Source organism: Mustela erminea, chromosome 4 (genome assembly GCF_009829155.1).
Source record: "Mustela erminea isolate mMusErm1 chromosome 4, mMusErm1.Pri, whole genome shotgun sequence".
In the NCBI taxonomy this organism is placed as follows: domain Eukaryota; kingdom Metazoa; phylum Chordata; class Mammalia; order Carnivora; family Mustelidae; genus Mustela; species Mustela erminea.
Window position 1 is genome coordinate 7,679,472 of NC_045617.1, and position 19,903 is coordinate 7,699,374.

The window sequence follows — 19,903 nt, forward strand, 5'->3', positions numbered from 1 at the left end:
AATGAGGGCACCGCGACAGGCCATGCGTGCAGTGAACTGGTGGCTACAGATGCTACAGACTCAGAAAACCACTCGTTCGAGCTGGGTCAGAGGGCAGCCGACGGCCCGACTATGTACGGATAACCATGCCGATCAGGGTTCGGCCGGAGCCAAGTCAGCTGATGCCCATCCACGAGGAGGAGGAGCGCCATGTTCCCCTTCACCATCTGCTCGGGCGGGGAGAGCCCCACGGCCGCAGCGGTGCTCTGGCGGGAGAGGCGCTCGGCCTGACTCGCTTCCAAGTGTGCCCTCGCTTCCACTTCTGGGCGCTCCTGGGAGCCCGGAATTACTTGGAAGTGTGCTTCAGTGTCCCAGTGTGTCTCTATTTTTCAGTTAATTTCTCGTTACTGGGTCTTAACTGCCCCGTGTTGTTTACATGACACTGACATTTAGAAATTTGCTAACGCTAGCCTTACATCCACGTTCCTGGAAAACGCAGGACAAAGCAGACTCTTTTCAAAAGCAAAAGCTGACTGGAGGTCGGACAGAGGGGATCCGGGACTCCCCCCACTGTCCCTAGCTCCGGCTGCAGAGAAAACCTCCTCCAGGACACAAAGCAGACAGCTACTAGGCAAGAACCTTCCTTCCTGATCTTAGTCTCTGCACAGAGAACAGCAGCTCCTAGGAGAAGCTGACATGGATGAAAGGGAGAAAACAAATCCAAGAGGAAAGCACCGTGTAACAGCATGTCTACGCGAGGGCCTCTCAACGTGGCCGTGGACCGTGCGGAGGAACAAAGGCCATGGGGCCGAGAAGAAGGGGGTTCCCCCAGGCCGCACAGAAGCCCCGACCGCCCTTCCCCCACTGGGAGTCCTCAGCACCCAAACGCACACTCCCACGAAAACTCGGCATACGGCCGATTTTCAAAATCTGTGGAACAAGTTCTCATTCCTTCAAACATAGACAATACTTTGTTCAAGCTAAAGGAACGTTTACCCCACGACAATCTGCACTAGAGCAGACGGAAAAACGTGCCAGGAACACAGAGGAGCCACAGCGGCCGCCTCCCGCGAGCCAGTGAGGAGAACTGTCGGCCGGGGCAGGCCGGAAAGAACGAGGGGGCTGCGGCCTCGTGTGTGCGTGTAGGCGGATGCCGACGCACTGGGAGGGGCAGACGGTGGCTCTGGGGGTGTGGGGGGACCAGGAAGGACAAGACCTGGAGAGCCGCTGAAGCGGGGTCCTGGCTACGTGGGTCTGCCTCTCTGGTTCTCAGACATGCCAGAATATTCCCACAGGACAGCGTTGGGGCGGAGAACTCACACCAACAGATGCTCGAGCTGCATTCTGAGTGAGCCAGCTGGGGTCCAGCTAGGACGTGCACGTCCCAAGGGCAAAGTGACCAAGGAGGCTCCCGCCATGCCAGGACAGCATACTCACCCGAGAGGACACACAGCAGAGGTGTACCAGGAGAAGAGGTACTGGCAGTCGGCGGTCTCGTGGCTGAACTCGGGGATTCCATCCTTCACCAAAGGGTCACAGTGGAAGAAGATGGTGGAAGACACAGACTTCGTCTTATCCTTCCCACACTTAGAGGACGAGGCGAACACCACATCTAGATCACCATCTGTCAAAAAGGAAGACAAAACACAGGCAACGTTATCATCAATATTTCAATAAAGGCCCGACTTCACCTTTCCACGGTCTGTAAAAAGTTTGTATGGACTTAAAATCCGAGATAAAGGTCCTTCTTCAAGAGTCCCACATGTGCGCTTTCTCACAGGCTTCCTGACACACGTTACGGAGCCCCTGCCTCTCGTCAGGGAGCAGGAAAGACTTGAACCTTGCTCCAGAAGAGGTCAGGCTCTGCCCTCAGCTAACAGCGGGATTCAGAACAGGGGCTGGCCACGAGGGATCAGCACTTCTGGAGATGGAAATGGACCCAGGGGACAACCCGCCAGCCAACCCACCGAACAAGCCTCCACACGGAGCCCGGGACACTGGGGGACGGTTGAGCGTCCCTGGTTGGGGAGAGTCCACGCACACTGCCACACACCAGTGCTGGGAACAGAACCCATCCTCTCGCCACAGCGGGAAGACGATGGAAGCACCCGGCTCCCTTCCGGACGCTACCCTAGATGCCTCCTCCCGTGGCCAGTTTCCATCCTTAACCGCGACTGTAACAGGTCAAATGAGTCCTGAGTCCTGCAGATGATCAAACCTCAGGGCAGTGACAGAAGCGCCCCGAAACCCGCAGCTGGTGTCAGAAGGGAGCGAGCCACGGGCGGACGCTGCCCTCTCCGAAGTCTGGTGGTGGCTCGACGTGCACAGTCCGCCACTGCTATGGGGCCAGGGCATTTAGTGTGTGAGGCAGCCACGTCCGTGAATGGAAAGGAGCCTGGAGCTCCAGGCTCGGTGGGCCGGGCTCGGGACGGCCCCATGAGTTCGTGCTCATAACCGGCTGAGGCATGACCTGAACGGACCGCCCCACAAGGCCGGCACGTGAGCGCACGTCCCCACGCGGACGGGCAGCCGATGGCAGCTCCGAATCGCAGCGAGATGGGGCTCCAGGCTTCCTACTCTGGCCCTCTGGAATGAGAGGAGACTCGGGAAGAGACTGAAACTGCATTTCTTCATGAAATGCAAAAGGTGGTCTTAAAACTAAACAGACTTTCTAGCGTTGGTAAACACTGAAAGTGCCAAGGTCTGAAAGGGGTTTTAGGAGCGACGAATAAATAAATGCCCGTGCAGACATGACCCGAGTTAATGAAACTCAGAATTACAGGAAAGGAACAGAGAACCACGGGAGTTTACTCCATGATGCGAAATCAAGACAGCGCATCAGACTGACCTAGCGGGTCTGTCTGCTGGGCCTGCAGGGCAAGGCCACGTGCAGGGACAGTGGCGCTCAGCGTCTGTGTGTGAACACACGGATGTCTGGGCTCCTACCACTCGGGGAGCAGCTGCTTCTCCTCTCGGGGAATCTCTTAGGCGCTTTTTTTACAACAGAGCCAGCTGGGTTTTTAAACACACTTAACTTTGTAAAGAGTGTCTCCCCTTTCTCTTCACCCTTTTGACAGATGTAACACGTCTCACTCTTCCGTAGTAACATCTGAAGTTGCCCAGTAAAGAAGCAACACGACAAAGCCAAACTGAAGGCAATTCTTGGACACACACACTTTATCTTCTGCCTTCACCCCACCTCACAACCTTGGCTTGAGACCAAGTTTTTGGTTTTCAGGCGCTTATCTGTGAACTGGGGTGACTTTTTCCTAGAGCGAAATGCTCATCTTACATGTATTTTTGAATCGTTCTGACGACTGCATAGCAGGACACAGACTCAGACCAGGCTTCTGCTTTCAAACTGGGGATCTCAACGGAAGGGAGTGTCTTCATGAAATTCTTAAAGTCCCGCTGAAGAAGCTGAACATGGAACATTGCTGGAAAGCAATTACCTTGAATGTAGTATTTGGTTTTGTCGGAAGTTCCAACTTTCCTACTGAAGTGCTGGTCGTTTGGTTTAACCTGGCATATGTTGGCGCCCGAGCACGCGGGATTTCTGGAGCTTGTGATGGAGGAAAGCTGGATTTCATACAGGTACTTGTCCCCATTTGTTCTCATGTCCCCAGAGGCACTGAAGAGCCTGAAGAGAAAAAAGGGTGGCAGTGAGTCCAGTCCGTCCAGAAGCCCACTTCCGATCTTCCGATAGACCCAAACAGCCGGGCCCGAGTGCAGGGCTGGAGGCCGCCGCCCTTCCCCAGGTCGGCCGGCCTAGGAGCCTGTGAAGACAGCCGAGGGCGCCAGCTTCCACCCCATCTTCTTCCTGCCTTCCAGCCTGTGCTCTGAGCAGCAGCCCGCACTGTGCCCTCCTCAGCCCGCCCGGGCACGCCAGCAGCTGTGGCCTGTCCCTGAGGTCAGGTGGCCGACCCTGGGATTACCAGGAGGGGAGGAGAAGAAGGAGCGACTTTATTTTTATTCTTGCTAGAGTTCACCGTCTTCGGTGTTCAGACTTAATAGTTGAGTAATGCTTTCCCTTGGCTGAAGCAAAATACGACAGCTACCTAGAAACAGTAACCAACACACACTGCCTATTTTCCTGCAGCTGCCCCGCCATGGGGGAAAGATCTACATTGCTGGTTTCATTCTGAATACACTCCAGCGCGCAAAAGGAAAATGTTCCACTTACTTAAAATAAATATCTCCGAGGCTGAAGCTCTTGCCGTTTACAGGGTTGGTGATGGTGCCGTTCACCATCTGCACCTCCTGGGGCTTCACGGCGCAGGCGGCCCGAGAGTCCCAGCTGAAGTAGTAAGTGCAGCTGTCGATGTCGAACCTGGGGAGCGAGCGAGCACGGCGGTCACGCCCAGCCACACTGCGGCCAGCCGCGGCCACACGCAGCTGCTCGCGCTGCAAGACTGGCTTCCAGGGCTCCAAGCGGTCCTGAGCCCGGGTCCCCATGGAAGCCCCCCACCCTCCCCCGTCCCCATAGTAGGCACCGGCCACTCTGGGCTGGAATGGCTATTACCGACTTTTCTCAAGAGCGTAATCGGGAAGGTGATGACCCAGCACATCGGCAATGTGGAAAAGTAGGCAACTGTTTAACAGTTTTGTTTTGTTTTATTAAGAAACAGCGTGGCATCACGCCTGGGTGGCTCAGTTGGTTAAGCATCAGCCTTCGCTCAGCTGGGGTCCTGGGATCGAGCACCCTGTCAGGCTCTCTGCTCAGCGGGGAGCCTGCTTCTCCCTGCCCCCATCCCATTCTCTCTCAGATAAATATTTAAAAAAAAAAAGAAAGAAAGAAAGAAAGGAAAAGAAACAGTGCAACATCTGAGAGTTGGAAAAACTTGCTCTCAAAGTTCTGAACTTTATTTTACAAGCTTTTCTGACTCCTACATTGATTGAAATCCTAGGACAATTCCCAGGTCTCCCCCGAAATTCCAGCCCAGCTTCTCAAAGAATCATTGGGAAACAGCAGCTCGTATGCTCCCTCTGTTGGCCAAACTGTTCCTAGCACTAGACGCACAGTGGCCTGGAAAATCCTAGGGTGATCCAAGAGCACCCCAGGTACCAGCCCCACCTGCATGGGGATCTCAGGCCACTTTAACAGCTGGCCTGGGCAGCACCAACCGCTGCTCCTTTGGTTCTACAACGATACTGAAGGCAGAGGCCAGCGAAACATCACTTTACAAGTCGCTTTGGTCAAGTGACCCTGTGTCCCCACCCCTTTTCCAGGAAATCCCTCTCTGCGCAGAGCAGCCCCATACCCCACAGGACAATTAACAGCCCCAGCCCCCTCCCCAGGCCCCAAGTCTCAGTGGCTGCACAAACACCCTCTCCCCGCGCACACGACTGCACCCCCACATGCCCACACGCCCGCAAGTGAAAACCAGGACAGAGATGGGGTGAGCTCTCAGGCCACTCTCTCCTCGGCTCCCCCTGCAGGCCCGACCCTCTCACCTCATGAACGACGGTCTGCCCACGGTCTTCGCACAGGTCAGCTCTATGACGGCAGATGCCGTCTTATTCTCCCCACACTGATAACCTTTCGAGTAAGTTACAATGACTTTCTCATCTGAAACATACAAAGGATAGAAGTGACATTATTTCTGGTTATAAAAAGCTTCGGTGTCTGAAATCAGCATCTATGTTAAAGGCCAAGACAGAACAAATGTTTGGCTCTCTCACAACTTCTAAGTCTATACTCTTGGGTTCGGAGCACGGCCCAGCTGGGTGACCGCTCTGGGTCCGCACCACACCTGGCAGGGCTGGGAAGACCTGGGTTCACACCCCTTCCCCTCCCGTGCACTCGCAGCCCGACTCTGGGCTGTTGAGCATGTCTCCTCGCCTGCCTGAGAGGAACACGGCCCGAAGTGTCTGCCATGTGCCCAGCACGGTGGGCGCATAGAGAAGAGCCTCGCTGCTCCGGTTCTGTAGGATTCTAGGGTCGTTGCAGATGCTTTTCCAACACACCCCCACCCCCGGGGAACCCTGAGAGTCACAGGCCAGGGGCTAGATCTCCCAACTACAAAGAGAAAATCCAGAAACAGAACAGCTCTGGTTTTCTCGGGCATCCCGGCTCCGCGTCCAACTCTCCCACTTCTGAAAACACCACAGACGAGAGACCGCGGACACCTGACGTGCGGGGGTCCACAAGGCACAAGACCCTGCGTGGCTGCCAAGTCAATGGTGCTGCTGCTTCCAGCTACTGGGGGGGGCTACCCGGAGCCGTCTGGGGGTGCGTGAGCCCAGCCTGGCTCAGGGGCACAGGGCGGGGGCCTGGGAAGCAGGGCACACCCCGCAGCCCCTGACTCTCACACCTCTGAGACACGGTGGTAGGGGAAACACAGGCCTTGGTACCGGCTTCCCACCTATTCTTCCTGGGACACAGGCCAAGACACAGCCAAAGGCCCAGGCCCTTAGCCTTGCCCAAATTCAAAGCTGTACTGGATGAATTAAATATCAGGCTCCTGTGCAAAATTTTGAAAGTTCTACTGCTTTAAAGAGAAATCCTTAAACTGCTGGAGCACAGGAACCAAAGCAATGCAGCTCTTACCGTGGACACCCTACACTCCTCGGCCATCAGCTCGACCTTCCCCAGCTCATTGCCCAACCTGCGGCATGGACTCTAACCCCGAGCCCACCCCCACAGTGCTGTGAGGACTGCTCGGCAGAGAGCAGAGCTGCAGATAAGGGTGACTTCCTGGAACAAAGAGTCCCTCTCTCCAACCCACATGGCTGCAGCCCTTCCCGGGCATTGGGCCCCGGGGCTCTGTCCTTGCACAGCCGTCCTGTGAGGGCCACGGAGTAAGGCCCCTGGTGTGACGGGGACTAGGCGATCCCTGCAGGCCAAACCTTCCTTGAGGCCTTCACTCTGCAAACCTTTTCCAGCTGGCTATGGGAAGTCGGGGAAGGGCTGATCCAGTGTCCATACACAACCACGAGAGCAACGGGGGGCCACCCTCAACCCTCGTCGTAAGCCGTGTGGGCAACAGCAGTGAGCGGCGCGCTGGGAGGGCCACTCCGGGCAACGGGACCGACGAGCTGCTCCGCCACAGGGACGGTGCCTCCCTCAGAATTCCCTGTCTCCCCTCCAACAGTTCGAGCAGATTCCAGTCTTGACAACGCGGGACCCCATTCTACTCCAACAAGGTAAGAGCGTTTTTCTTTATTGGGCCCCCGAACACACCCCAGATGTTCCTAAGAAAGATCTGCCTTTTAAATAATGAAAGACAGGGGTGCCTCGGTGACTCGGTCCGGTTGTCTGACTCTAAATTTCAGTTCAGGTCATGATCTCAGGGGCATGAGATCAAGCCCTGTGTTGGGCGCTGCACTGGGCATGAAGCCCGCTAAAGATGTTCTCTCTCCTTCTCCCTCTGCCCATCCCCGTCACACTCACTCTCATGTGTGTGCTCACTCACTCTCTCTCAATTAAATAACGAAAGAATCTTTCACTCAACAACCAACGGCAAAATGAGTTCTTTACTAACACTTTAAAGAGCTTCGGTATTTTCTAAATTGTTAAGACGCTACAAAAATGTACCTCTGAATTATGTTTACCAAGTTCTTGCGTAACGGTTCAGCCTTTCCGACTCAATGCTGGAGCGTGCTATGCAGAGTCCAGCGCTCAAGCCCGAGCTAGAGCCAGGAGCCAGAGGAACCTCAGCCACTGTGACCCTCTCGGGGTAGTTCCCCGGACAGGTTCCAATTTTAGTATATGTGCTGCCGAAGCGAGCACAGTTCCCCGGACAGGTGACCCCTCTGCACACACCTGCTAGGACCTGCCATCTCTAGCAATACAAAGTGTACTTACTCTAATGTTCAGGAATTAACAAAATGCTTGAAAAACGGTCGTTGGGAATGGTATGTGGCGGTTTAAACTGAAGCCGGTGCTGACCCTCCTGGCCACAGGAGGATGCTCTCAGCTTCCCAACTCCGAAGCAACCCTATAGTCACGCACCGCAAAGGACCCAGGGCCTTACCTAAGACGTCCAGCTTCTGGGTGTGAACGAGCCCCAAGGCCTGGACCACACCAGATGCACTCTTTTTGCAAATGCTGGCTCTGTCAGAGCAGTCGAGAGGCCCTTTGTATATTTTCTGACAGAGGTTTATGTAGTACCTGTGGAAGAACACAGAGATGGGGGAGGGGCTGCAAGGTCAGTCCGCCCTGCGCACGGGGTTGCAGCTCTGGCCATCACTTTCCCAAACAGGAACTGTTCTGATAACCAAGCATGCCACGCCCCCTCCGCACGCAACACCAAAACAGACTGCCAAGGAAGGTCCCGGAGTAGTTGGTTACTGAAGAAGGCAGCATGTCACCCAGGCGGGTGGGGTGAACCCGGAGGCCGTGTGGTTTCGAAGGGCTTGAGCTGGGACCCGCAGCACTCCAGTGCGAGCGAGCTGCTGAACTTAGGACCGAAGTCCTCCAAGCCCATGCCCGCGCCCCACTCTGAGGACTCCTGATCCGAGGGCCCCTGGCGGAGTCACGGAGTGGCCACCACGGCCCCACGAGCCTCAGACCCGCACAGCCTATGTGGTCTGTGCCCAAGAGGGGAAAAAGTCAACGTCCCCGCCAACACCCAGCAACAGACAGGAGCCCCTCGCGAGCTCGACGTTCCTCAGGACGGACTCTGTCACACACAGATCGCCAGCTTCCGGTTCCAATGGTCCCTCTCCGGCCACCTCCGCCTTCATACCCAGCTCTGGGCACCCGGCCCGGCCGGCACTGGACCAGGGCTCTCAAGCCACCGCGGGCACCGGGTTTACATGGCACCCCAGCTCTGCAGGGACACAGAAGCGGGCCACCAAGAGCCCGCCACAGTCAGGCCGTGGTGGCAGGTACTCACGAGACTCCTTCGTGGACAAAGAACCAAGAGCCGGTGAGCGAGGACAGCAGCCGCAAGTCGTAAGTTTTGTGCTTCTGGATGAATTTGCACTCCATCTTCTTTGGAGGACAGACGACTTTTGTTTTCCACTCAAATGTCACCTCACAGCCACGAACCTCACTGAAGACCTGCGGCCTGCCGATATCCGCGTCCTCGTCACACCTGAAGATGATCGCGGACATCCGGTGGCTGTTTGCTGGGGAGCAGCGCAGGGAAGAGTCAGGTCGCAGCCCGGTCCCCCGCCAGCTCGCCTACCCGAGCTCAGCTGTCTCATTCACACCCCTGACCCGAAACAGACCAAGGCCCCTCAGGGCCCTGTGTCTGTCTCCTCCTGGGTTTCTGAATGGCCCCACGGCAATGGCTCAGTCCCTCGTGGACGGGTATTCACCATCTGGTCACACGTGAATGAGGACAGGAAACAGAGCCACAGTAAGGTCCCTGTAGTTACCTAAAAAGCCGAGCGCCATCCTACAGCCCAGGAGCACTGCCATCATCAGCCTCAAAGCAGAACTACAATAGTCCCCGGACGTTTAACACTTAGAATTTCTTTAACTCCTCTTGCTCCCTGATTGTTCACAAGAATTAAATAGTCTTTTGTGTATTTCCTCATCATGTTCCTTGAGCACTCACATCCATTTGTGCCACACGTGAGCAGGACTGGCTCACAGCCCTGGTCTCCAAGTGTCTCTGAAGGGCATGCAGCCCGGCTCGGCCCAGAACCCTGGCCCGGGCCCACCACACAGCAGGGAGTCGGCCCACGAGCCTGCCCCCAGTCCTGCCGACGCCCGTGCCGCCCCGCAGCCCCATGACCGGGACTCGGCAGCGCCATGCCATGAGGACATACACCGCCTGAGTTACAGGACCGGCCCTGGTGGCCCCCTGGCCTCGGCCTCTCAGCCCTGCCCTACTTCAGTTTATGTACACAGTCACGTAACACATCCCATCGAGCCAACCGAGATGTCCTTTCTCTATGGAAAACAAGCCTGACATGGAAAAACAACACGCGGCAGAGTTAACCCAGACATCCACGCAGGTCTGAGCGCGAAGCCAGCGTGCGGAGGACACCGGCCAAGCGGCAGCCCGAGCCCAGACGCGCGCCCCGCTACGTACAGTGTCTGCAGAAGCCCCACTCGTGGTCTCTGTCGTAGTTAGCGGTGGTGGAGCACCAAAGCCTCGCCCTGCCCTCCAGAACACACTCCTCGTAGCTCTTCCCATTGAATATGAAGGGGAACACACAGGGGTCGCCTTCCTCAGTTTCTGGAAGAAAGAAGAACGTCTATGTAACCCTGATGACCAGCACAACCCCGGCCGTGCTTTCCCTGCTGGGCACGTCACCTAGGAAGACTCAAAAGGATTCCATCCGGAAGCCACCAGCCTAAGCCAACATCTAGATGCCGGCCCGTGTCACGAAGTGACTAGCAGCTCCCAGGCCAGGACGTGTCGAGGCCCGAACACACACTCAGGGCTGTGTGGACGGAACGCTGCGAGGCCCAAGCCCGGCGTCCGCATTCACGGCACCCACAGCTCCATGCCTCCGTCTCCTCCTGTGGCCGGGTCTAACACCACACTCACCGGGAACATGAAACGCATCTTGTTCCCAAGATTTACCTGGAGGACAAGTATCTCCATTGGCATAACTTAAGATGACAGCTTCATCCTGGTGCCTGTAGTCCAGCCTCATGGACGCCAGCCGTCCAAAAGACGCCCCCTTGCTTCCGGAAAGCAGGCAGACACCTCCGTCCTTGCAGCCTCCTTCATCCGGGCCCGCCGCCGCGGTGCACACCCCGATGCTGTAGGTGCGGGAGTCTCGAGTCACCTGGACAGACAACAGCACACGCAGTCGTCAGTGGGTCTCGCCATGGAGGAGAGCCGTCATGGCAGGGAGGTACGTTCCTGCCGGAAAGCAGGGGCCACCTCGGGGCTGCGCACGGGTGTCTCGGTGGGCCCTTCCTGCTCTCCAATCCTGACCTTCCTCCAGAGGGCACTGTCTTGCGCACCATCAGGGCATTTCCCTCTGGCCACTGGAAGGATCGGCACCTCCGTCCGCCACAAGCCCAGCCTTCTTCACCCTCCCAGCCCCTAGGAGCCGCAGCACACACTGCTGGCTGGCCTTGACAGCCAGGCCTCAGCCCGGGCTCCCCACCTGTTAACACAGGGTGCTGAGGACCGAGCTGATGACCAGAGAGCACACACAGCATAGGTGAGCACGCGGCGAGCCTTCCGCACTGGCCCCGCCCTCGACTCACACCTGCACACCTGTGCGAGCTCTCCATCACAGGAGCCAGGGTCCGAGCATCGGGGCTCACTACTCACTAGCTACCGTGCCCCAGGAGGTGCCGGCATCTGGTGGGCATGGTCCAAGGTGCATAACCCAGTAACATCTCGATCACAGGCCCCAAGGCGAAGGAGCCTCCAACACCAGTAACTCAAGATGCCCATGGCCTCACCGATACCACAAACAGTCCAAGACACACAAGCCAGATAGATAAGCACCCCAGCCGCATCTCAGGGGAGGGGACGGCCAAGCTCCCTCCACCCACCATTCCCTCCCAGCTCAGCAAAGAGCTGCGTCTGCGTCTTCTAGCCAAGTTGGCAGGAGACAGAGGGGTGTGACCCATAGCCTCTGCTGGGTGTACCAGACCTGGCCCTGCCCCCATGAGGTGCACGGTCACATGCACGTCCCCAAGCAGCCTCCTGACCTCCACTGAGTCATTTAACCCTTACAAAGCCCTAAGGAGCGAACCTCTGAGCCGTGGGACACGACTCCAGCACTACTAGTTGGGCCTTGTCTGCTGCACGGTCTAGAATCTGTAGATTCTAGATCACAAGCTGATCACAAGCTGATCCTGGGTGTCCAGGGTGGGCCGAAGGCAACTGCCCCTCCATGCACCGTGCTTCAGTGGTCACAGGCGCCCACCCCCTACAACACAAAGAACTGGGCCACCGTGTCCCGAGACCAGTGAGCTCTAGCTGAGCGGGGTTACCTTGAACGTGCTTTTGGAGAGGCTGGACAGGTTAAAGCTGTAACGGAGCTGCTCGTCCGTCAAGGAGCAGCCGTCCACCTTCACTTCGTCGGGACAGACCAGCGGGGTTTCCCACCCAAACACAAAGTCACAGTCACTGGTCCTCAGCAGCATGGGAGTTCCCTGTTTGAAAGAAAACCCACGTGAGTCAAGGCCAGCGTCCTCACACAGACCCCTTCCTCCGGGGCTGTGGCTGCGGCTGGGAGACGGCCGGGTGCTCTGGTGACCCGCAGCGGCCCCCCTCCAAGAGAGGCCGTGGTCACCACCCACTGCAAGGAACCAGGCCGGCCCTCCCGGCACAGCCAGGTGTCCTGCCCACACCGCTGGAGCCCCCCCACGACCTCCAGGGGCCTCCACTTAGAGAAAGAGTCTCCGTGTCCTCCACACTGCCGGCTCCTTAACCGTCCTGATCCGGCAGGATGTGACGGCGAGACCCGGCCACCGCAGAGTGGGGGGCGACCGCTCTGCCCTGCTCGCCGGCAGCGTCTCCCCCACTGCTACAAACCAAGGACCTGCATGGAGGGCAGCACACGGCCAGACTGCACCCAGGCCACGGAGTCTGCGTCACTGTGTTTGTGCCCTCCCTCGCCCAGCCATAGCCACACAAACCGACAGGGCGGCTGGTCAGGAATTTCATTTTTAGCTGCTGTTGAGAATCGGTTTTTCTATGAACTTCAGTGGAAAAATACTCCCGCTCAAAATAAAACCGAAAGGGGAACAAATTTCTTTAAGGTCTTTCCAAACCTGAGCACAAATTTCGTGTAAGATGCCTTGTATCTGACAGCCCGTGAACACTGCTCATTCTGAGAACCGGCGCCCGCCCCGTGCACCACCAACCACGCGCGGCTAGCAGGATTCGAGCTAAGTCGTTAGGCGTTCTCCATGTGGGAGGGCGAGGCAGCCAGCGCCCCTTGGGACAGGATCCTCAGAAGAATCCTGTCTGAAGAACGAAATCCTGCAGAGCGGGGCAGCCTTTCTACAGAGAAGCCCCGTGGCTTATGGTGTGTGTGCCCACAGCTGCCTGGAACACATGCAGACACACGGACAGAGATAAAAGGGGTTCACTGATCACAGCTCTGTACCCCGATAACTCAGGATTATGCTGACGGCCAGCGGACAGTCTGTGAACAGGGACACGTCCGAGAGCCCTGCTGTGGGGTGAGCCACCAGATGGGGAGGCCCCAGGCAGCGATGGTCTGCATCCACCCCCACTTCGCACCACGGTCACAGCCAGAGCTCCCTTTGCCTGACAAACCTGCTACAGGCCCAGAAACCAGAAAGTCCACTTAGGGAATTCACAGGACACGTTCCAGAACCAAAATCTGTTACCAGAGCTTCTAGGGCCCGATGAGCCTTACAGCTCATCGTCTCCAGGATTTCAAGAGGCAATTCGAGCTACATATTCCTGTCCCTCCTCTCTCTAACACACCCTCACACACACACACACACACACACACACACACACACACAGTCCTTTAATCATGCACATTCACGTTTCTGCAGCAGAAGGCAGGAATATTCTTATCAGGTGGAACGCACACCCTAAGCAGCCTCCATGCACTCGCATCAGGGGACTAAGTTTAACTAAGCGTGTTCTGAATTTCAGAAGCACCGACTCCGCGCTGGGAAGCTGGGCTGCCCGGGGCGAAGAGCTCACCACCGGAGAAGGTGGGGTCCCGGGGGCCACCGCGGGGCCATGTGAGTGAGCGGCGACACCCAGAGGCTGAGTCCCTGTGACATGGGGACCACAACCAACCATTTATCTCCTGTTCACAGAGAGAAAGCAAGAGAAAACTATGCAGAAACTCTGTGTAACAGAATGGTACTCGTGATGGAAACTGTGTTATTTTTAAATGCATGTAAAACAGAAGTCGATAACCTCCTTAGAAGGAACACATGCAATTTTGTTAGAGCTATTTTGATTCCCGAGAGGCCTTCTTTTGTTGGCTAAATTCTAAATCTTGGGTCGTATCCTGAACGACGAGAGCTGCCAAAAGTCTGAGTTCCCAGCAGGAACATTTCACTAATGCTATAGTTTTTTAAAAAGGAAAAAGAAAGCGGACCCTTCTGTATGTTGGCAGACCTTGAGCACCACTCCGATGCTCAAATGTTTCACGTTTTCAAATCCCAGCGAACCTCGCTGTGCAAAGTCTGCCCCATTAATTCAGTGTGGGCTCACTCATTGTTAAATTAATGGTTCTGGGGCACCCAGGTGACTGGGTCGGTTAAGTGTCTGCCATTGTTTCAATGATTCAATCATTCAGTCATGATCTCAGAGTCCAGGGATCAAATCCCTCATGGGCTCCCCACTCAGCGGCGTGCCTGCTCCTCCCCGTCCCCACTTGTCCCTCCCCAACTTGTGTGCATGCTGACTCTCTCTCGTGGTCTCTCTCACATAAAATCTTTTTTAAAAAATCAATGGTTTTAAATTACTCAGCACCCCGCAGACGTACCACGCGACTGCATCTGTGTTCGATACGGGCATCCTTAATTCTGAAGCTTTCTGGGCCTGCAGCTGTGGCTCGCTAACCCAGGCCTCGGCCCCCGGACTGTGGGCGGCGCACACTTACCATGCTCACGCCTCTCCTGCAGTGGAATGCGATCAGTGAGGTGTAGTTGAAATGCTTGTCCGCCAAGCAAGGAGTACTACTTTCAAAATTCAAGTAAACTTCATTAGCTATGGGGTTGAGTATTGGGGGTCCCGTGACTCGGCCAATATCCTAAACAAAGAAAAAGCAGACAGCATTTCAGGAAATTGCTCCTTGGCACGGCGAGCATAAGCTAATGCAGAACTGCAAACAGAGTACCTCACGTGTTTGGAAAATGAGCAGCATCTAAAGAAACTAGGTTAACAGCAACTAACTTGACAAGTCTTGACAATAAAGCCACTACTCAGAAAGTTCAGTTCGTCAGTGGTCATCAGTTTCGATCCCACGGTTTCTAGCAATAGGATTCTATTTTCAACCATGGTCAGTTTTCAAAGACATCAGGCAGTAGGATCTTCTCTCTCCAGGTGTCTCAAGAATGCTGCGTGGTCTCTTATTACCCGATGGTGCACCACAGGGGCCCACGGATCTGCCCCACGCCGGCTCATGTCCTCATGCCCAGCACTGCCCCGGGATTCCTCAGTTTCCTTGGCACTGCCCCTCGGTACCTCCTTGGGAGGGCAAAGTCTTCCTTTCCATGACATTTTACTGCTCAGCACAGCATCTTCCGGCTGCTCAGTAAATATTTCTGAGCAAATAAACCCAAGAATGAAGGAAAGAGGAATGGCCAGAAGTGGTGTGTGTGTGGGTGATGAGAGGGAGAGTGAGCCGTGGGGCTCTCGTCCATCACCGTGGGGCGTGTTCAGGCCACAATGACACGATGCCGGCTCCAAGCAGGGAACTGGCTATCATTTCTAAGATATGAAAAAGGACAGGCCTGCAGGAAAATACAGCAGATCCTACCTCTCAGAAAAGACTCACATCCAGGTCCCAACCTGTGTGGTCAGAGAGGACAGCACTGAAATGCTTCCTACAAAGATGTGGGTACACCCAGGCCCTCAGCTCCTCATGGAGGTAGGACTCTGTGAGACTCCTATCACCATCAATTTCCCCACCCACTCCCAACATCTCTCCCCACTGACGCTGCAGATAATGCCCATTTTTAAAAGGGCATCTCCGGGGATGCCTGGTCGGCTCAGTCAATTAAGTGTCTGCCTTTGGCTCAGGTCAAAATCCCGGCTTCCCCAGACTGGGCCCCGAGTCGGACTCTCTGCTCAGCAGGGAGCCTGCTTCTCCCTCTCCCACTGTCCCTCCCCCCACTCACATACACACACACACACACACACACACACACACTTTCTAATAAAATTTTTAAAGAAAAAAAAAGGGCATTTCCAGATTTTATGACAGGACTGTGTAAAGCCTACAGATAGATCCTTTGGGACACCTGGGTGGCTCAGTGGGTTAAGCCTCTGCCTTCGGCTCAGGTCATGATCTCATGGTCCTGGGATCGAGCCTCGCATCGGGTTTTCTACTCAGCAGGGAGCCTGCTTCCCCCCTCCTCTCTGCCTGCCTCTCTATCTACTTGTGATCTCTCTCTCTCTCTCTATGTCAAATAAATAAACAAAATCTTAAGAAAAAAACAGACCCTTTTGAGATGCAGCTCAAATAACAAAGCACAGCAGGGATGTGATAAAACATGAAAACGACTCATGAAAACAAGTTTCAAAGAGCCGAAGCTGTAGTACAAAGTGCTAGGAGCCCCCAGCTTTCAATGCAGAGCCTCCGGCACTCAGCAGATCTGCTCGCGCCCTAGGAGGACCCATTTACCAATGTGCTCGGGACGGGCAACCTTTCTGTACCCAAGACATACGTTTCAAAGAAAGAAATCAAGTTATCGGTGTTCTTTCTTGCCACTTTACAGAGAAGTTTCCTGGTCAGGATCAACCTTGAGCATCCTAACACGACACCAGAAGTCTAGCTACTCACACGTGTTCACGGTTCCTTCCACTGCGAGGAGACCCTTGGGCTGCCGTCATCAGCTGACGGCTCGCGGCACAAATCCCTACGTTCACCTTCCCCAACTGGACCCAGGACACAGTCCCAGACCCCTGCACCCTCCTTTCTGCTTAAGCAACCCTCCACCGAAAACAAGAAACACAACCTGACAATTGTTGAGAATCCTGCAAAACTCGTTTCCGCCGCGCGCTTTCCATACTTACTATGGGGGGACCGTCGACGGGAACCTTGCACACAGCCGCGCCGGCGGGACAAGGCACCCCATGCATCGGGTTCAGCGGCTGGCAGATGTTGATGTAGAAGTCAGGGCCGGTGTCGGAGCTTTCATCCTCACTCTCGTCATACGCCTCGTAGCCCCCCGTGCGGTGGATGAGCGGGGACAGGTCGATAATGGAGCTTCCGTTCCTCACAGAGCACTCCGTCTGTCAGACAGGGAGGACCTCACTGGAGTTCACAAGAACACTCTCCTCACCACCTCGAAGTCACCCCAGGAATTTAACAGTAGCACAAAAGCAGCACAAAAAACAGATCAACATTCCCCAACGTGTGGGCAGGCACACCTACTCATCGTTGGGACCACCGCGGGCGGCTGGGCGGTGTGGCCTGCCCTCCGGAGGGCAGCGGCGGGGGACAGTGAACTGTAGGAAAGCCGGTGGGGGGAGCAGGGCCCACCTGGGCTGGGGGTACCCAGGCGTCAGGAAGGCACTTCTCAGAGGTCACACGGGCCCCAGACTCACCACCTGCTCGCAGGCCAGAGGCGTGTGCCAGGAAAAGAAGAGCGTGCACGTCTGCTTGTCGAGAGAGATGAGCATGGGCCTGTTGGTGGGCCCCACCTCGGGCCTGCACACGAAGCTGATCACGCTCTTGTAGGTCAGACCGGACTTGGAGGGACAGGGGGACCCGCCCTCATACACCAGCTGTAGGACCTGATCCACGTAGGTCAGCCTCTTGTTCGCCTTGCCCACACTGATCCTGGTCTGCCCGAAGCAGGCCCCTGCGCGAACACAGAGGGAGAGGGAAACAGAGTCACGGACTCCGATGACCAGCTGTCTGCAAACCCAGAGCTAACGCTCGTCACTCTGAGCGCCCAGCGTGGTGCTGGCAAGCGTCCTGCATCTACTCCTCCATCACGTGGTACCATGCCGCCCCCGCCTGCGTGGAGTGGTAGAGCAGGGATGGTGATGGGTCTTCAGCTCTACTCCTCTCTTTTGCCACAGGAACGTGGGGGCTGGGGACAGCCCAGGGGACAGGAGAGCCAGGCGACAGGCAGGAAGCAACAGCACTTACCCACACCGGGGGCGCAGTTTTCATTGTCGTCACAGACGCTGATGAACACGAGCCCCTTCTCACTGTAAGCGGCCGTGTGTCCCGCTCTGCCACTTAAAGAGCTCAGGTCAAACAGATGTCCTGCGAGGGAGGTAGGGGGGCGCACGGTGACGCCAGCAAGCTCACACGTGGACCACACTGGCTCTCGGGACTTGTGACTTCCTGCTGGGAGTCCCCCACTTGCCTCGTCCACTGGCTGGGCCCTAAAGAGGCTCCTGGCCGCTAGTCTATACCATGAGGCTGCAGTCTCAAGTTTATGGGATAGCTCATCTCTCCTCAGGCGACAGCGCCTCCAAGTGTTCTTGGGGCTGGGCCACAGCAGCCACTAGGATTGTGGGATTCAGGAGGGCCTGACGGCATCCCTCCTGTGGCCAAGGGATGCCAGCTGCAGCCTGCTGGGTCCCCAGCACAGCCATGCAGTCGCACTCTCCCAGCTGCCCCCACACTGGAAGATTAACACAGACACTGACTCCGAGTGAGGCAACTCCGCAAGCCTCAGCTGCTTCCCAACGAAGAAGTCCAAGCAAACATAACTGAGTAGAGCCAAGACAAGCAGCCAACATGCACACACGTGCCCAGAACGCTGCTGCCCAAGGGTGTCCTGCTCCCCAGCTTCATGTTAGGTCCCTCACTCTGGGCACTGATGACTCGCTATCAGGCACTGGTGAGCAACATGTCCCTCACTATTGGGGTGGGTGACTGGCAGTGCTGCTCACTGGTGTGTGTGGGGGGAGGGGTGGTGACTAATAGTGTCCCTCAGTGTGGGGGGGTGGGTGACTGGCAGTGCCCCTCACCTGTGGCGGGGTTGGTGACTTGGCAGTTGTCGTGCACGTTGCTCCTCACAGGACAGGCAGCCGGTGTGGGCCAGGAGAACGTGTACTCACAGTCCTCCACCGCACTGATGAACATGGGCCTGGAGTTCTACAAGCGAAGGACAGAGCACTGCCAACCTGACCCAATTTCTACGACACGTCAGCTTACATCAAGTTAAGAGCTTCTCTGCAGCACCACGTTGAATTGTGGTCAGGGTCTTTATGGACCGAGGGCAGGCTGAGAAAAGCAAAGGGTCAAGATCTTCCCGGGATTGCGCTGGGGCCTTCACACACGCAAGGTGAGACAGACTCAGAGCCGGAAATCCACTTGGGGGAACACGGAGATTCTCCTACAGCTACAGCTGGGGAAAGGCAGGCAGGGGACAGGGCGAGGAAGCAGGCTCGAAGGCTCTGGTGAGTCGGGGGGAGCATATAGCGGATAACACGAAACGCAAAGGAACTCAAACCCGTTACTACCGACTAAACCAAGAGCCCCAGCCAGAGAACTTGTCCTTTCCTCTCTCATCCTCCACTTGCTCTGGCGAAGGCCCCTCTGTACCTCCCCAAGCCTCCTGTGCCAGACAGAGCTGCTAAGACCGATGCAGAGAGCACGCTCCTTTCCAGATAAACCTGCAGCAGCTTAGCCACGAGGCCGCAGCCCGCCCTGCAGCCCAGCCTCCTGGGCCCCCCACGGCAGAGCCCCTCACACACACCCCCGTCTCCTCCCACAGGTCCATCAGCTCCTTCTACCTCTGCCACGAGCCTCTGCCACTTACGGAGCTGAGAAGGTCTATCGGGGCCCAGGAGTCCAGTCCCCAGTGGCTCCCGGAGGCTAAGCCTCTGTACAGCTCCCCGAGGGGGAAGCCCCAGCTGCTGCTGCTGTCAGGGGGCAGACCCCAGAGCTCCTCCTGCCACCGCTGGCCAAACACCACCGGAGCCAGTGGGCCCTCCATCCTAGAACACTGAGGGGCTGGTCCGGCTTGACCTTATTCCAAAAATTAGCTACATCCCTAATTCTGAACAGCACGTGGGGCTTCACCTTCATCTCACATGTGGAGAGGTTCCTGCGGGGAATAACGGTCTCGAGAAACCATTAATTCAGTCCCACACCTGCTTTACTTCACACACAGCAACCCCTGAGAGAGGCACGGACCACGGAAATGAGCCCGGCCCCATTTACCGCACCCCAGCCGTGCACCAGCCCTGATGCCCAGGCCCCCCGTCTTCTCCCTAAACTCACAACGATTTGGCAAGACGGGAACAGCTCGTGTTACTCACGTGTGAACAACTCAGCATGGCTAAGTAAGCAAGCTAGGAAGTACAGAGCAGCCCTGAACCTGGTCTGCTCACCTTCGGCTTCTCCCAAACTGCATCCGTAA

The 19,903-nt window shown here is 56.3% G+C and overlaps 1 protein-coding gene across 1 annotated transcript in view; it reads right to left on the bottom strand.

The window, feature by feature from the left end:
* Positions 1–19,903, bottom strand: part of IGF2R (insulin like growth factor 2 receptor) — a 95,533-nt gene that overhangs the window by 4,468 nt on the left and 71,162 nt on the right. The window contains exons 32-45 of the mRNA XM_032338554.1: positions 18,507–18,633; positions 17,674–17,793; positions 17,124–17,380; positions 16,590–16,808; positions 14,452–14,601; positions 11,843–12,004; positions 10,467–10,674; positions 9,969–10,115; positions 8,820–9,054; positions 7,956–8,092; positions 5,434–5,548; positions 4,163–4,309; positions 3,432–3,619; positions 1,417–1,603 (exon numbers count right to left, since the gene is read on the bottom strand). Coding sequence (XP_032194445.1) covers positions 1,417–1,603; positions 3,432–3,619; positions 4,163–4,309; positions 5,434–5,548; positions 7,956–8,092; positions 8,820–9,054; positions 9,969–10,115; positions 10,467–10,674; positions 11,843–12,004; positions 14,452–14,601; positions 16,590–16,808; positions 17,124–17,380; positions 17,674–17,793; positions 18,507–18,633 — 2,399 coding nt within the window. The remainder of the gene's footprint in view (positions 1–1,416; positions 1,604–3,431; positions 3,620–4,162; positions 4,310–5,433; positions 5,549–7,955; positions 8,093–8,819; positions 9,055–9,968; positions 10,116–10,466; positions 10,675–11,842; positions 12,005–14,451; positions 14,602–16,589; positions 16,809–17,123; positions 17,381–17,673; positions 17,794–18,506; positions 18,634–19,903) is intronic.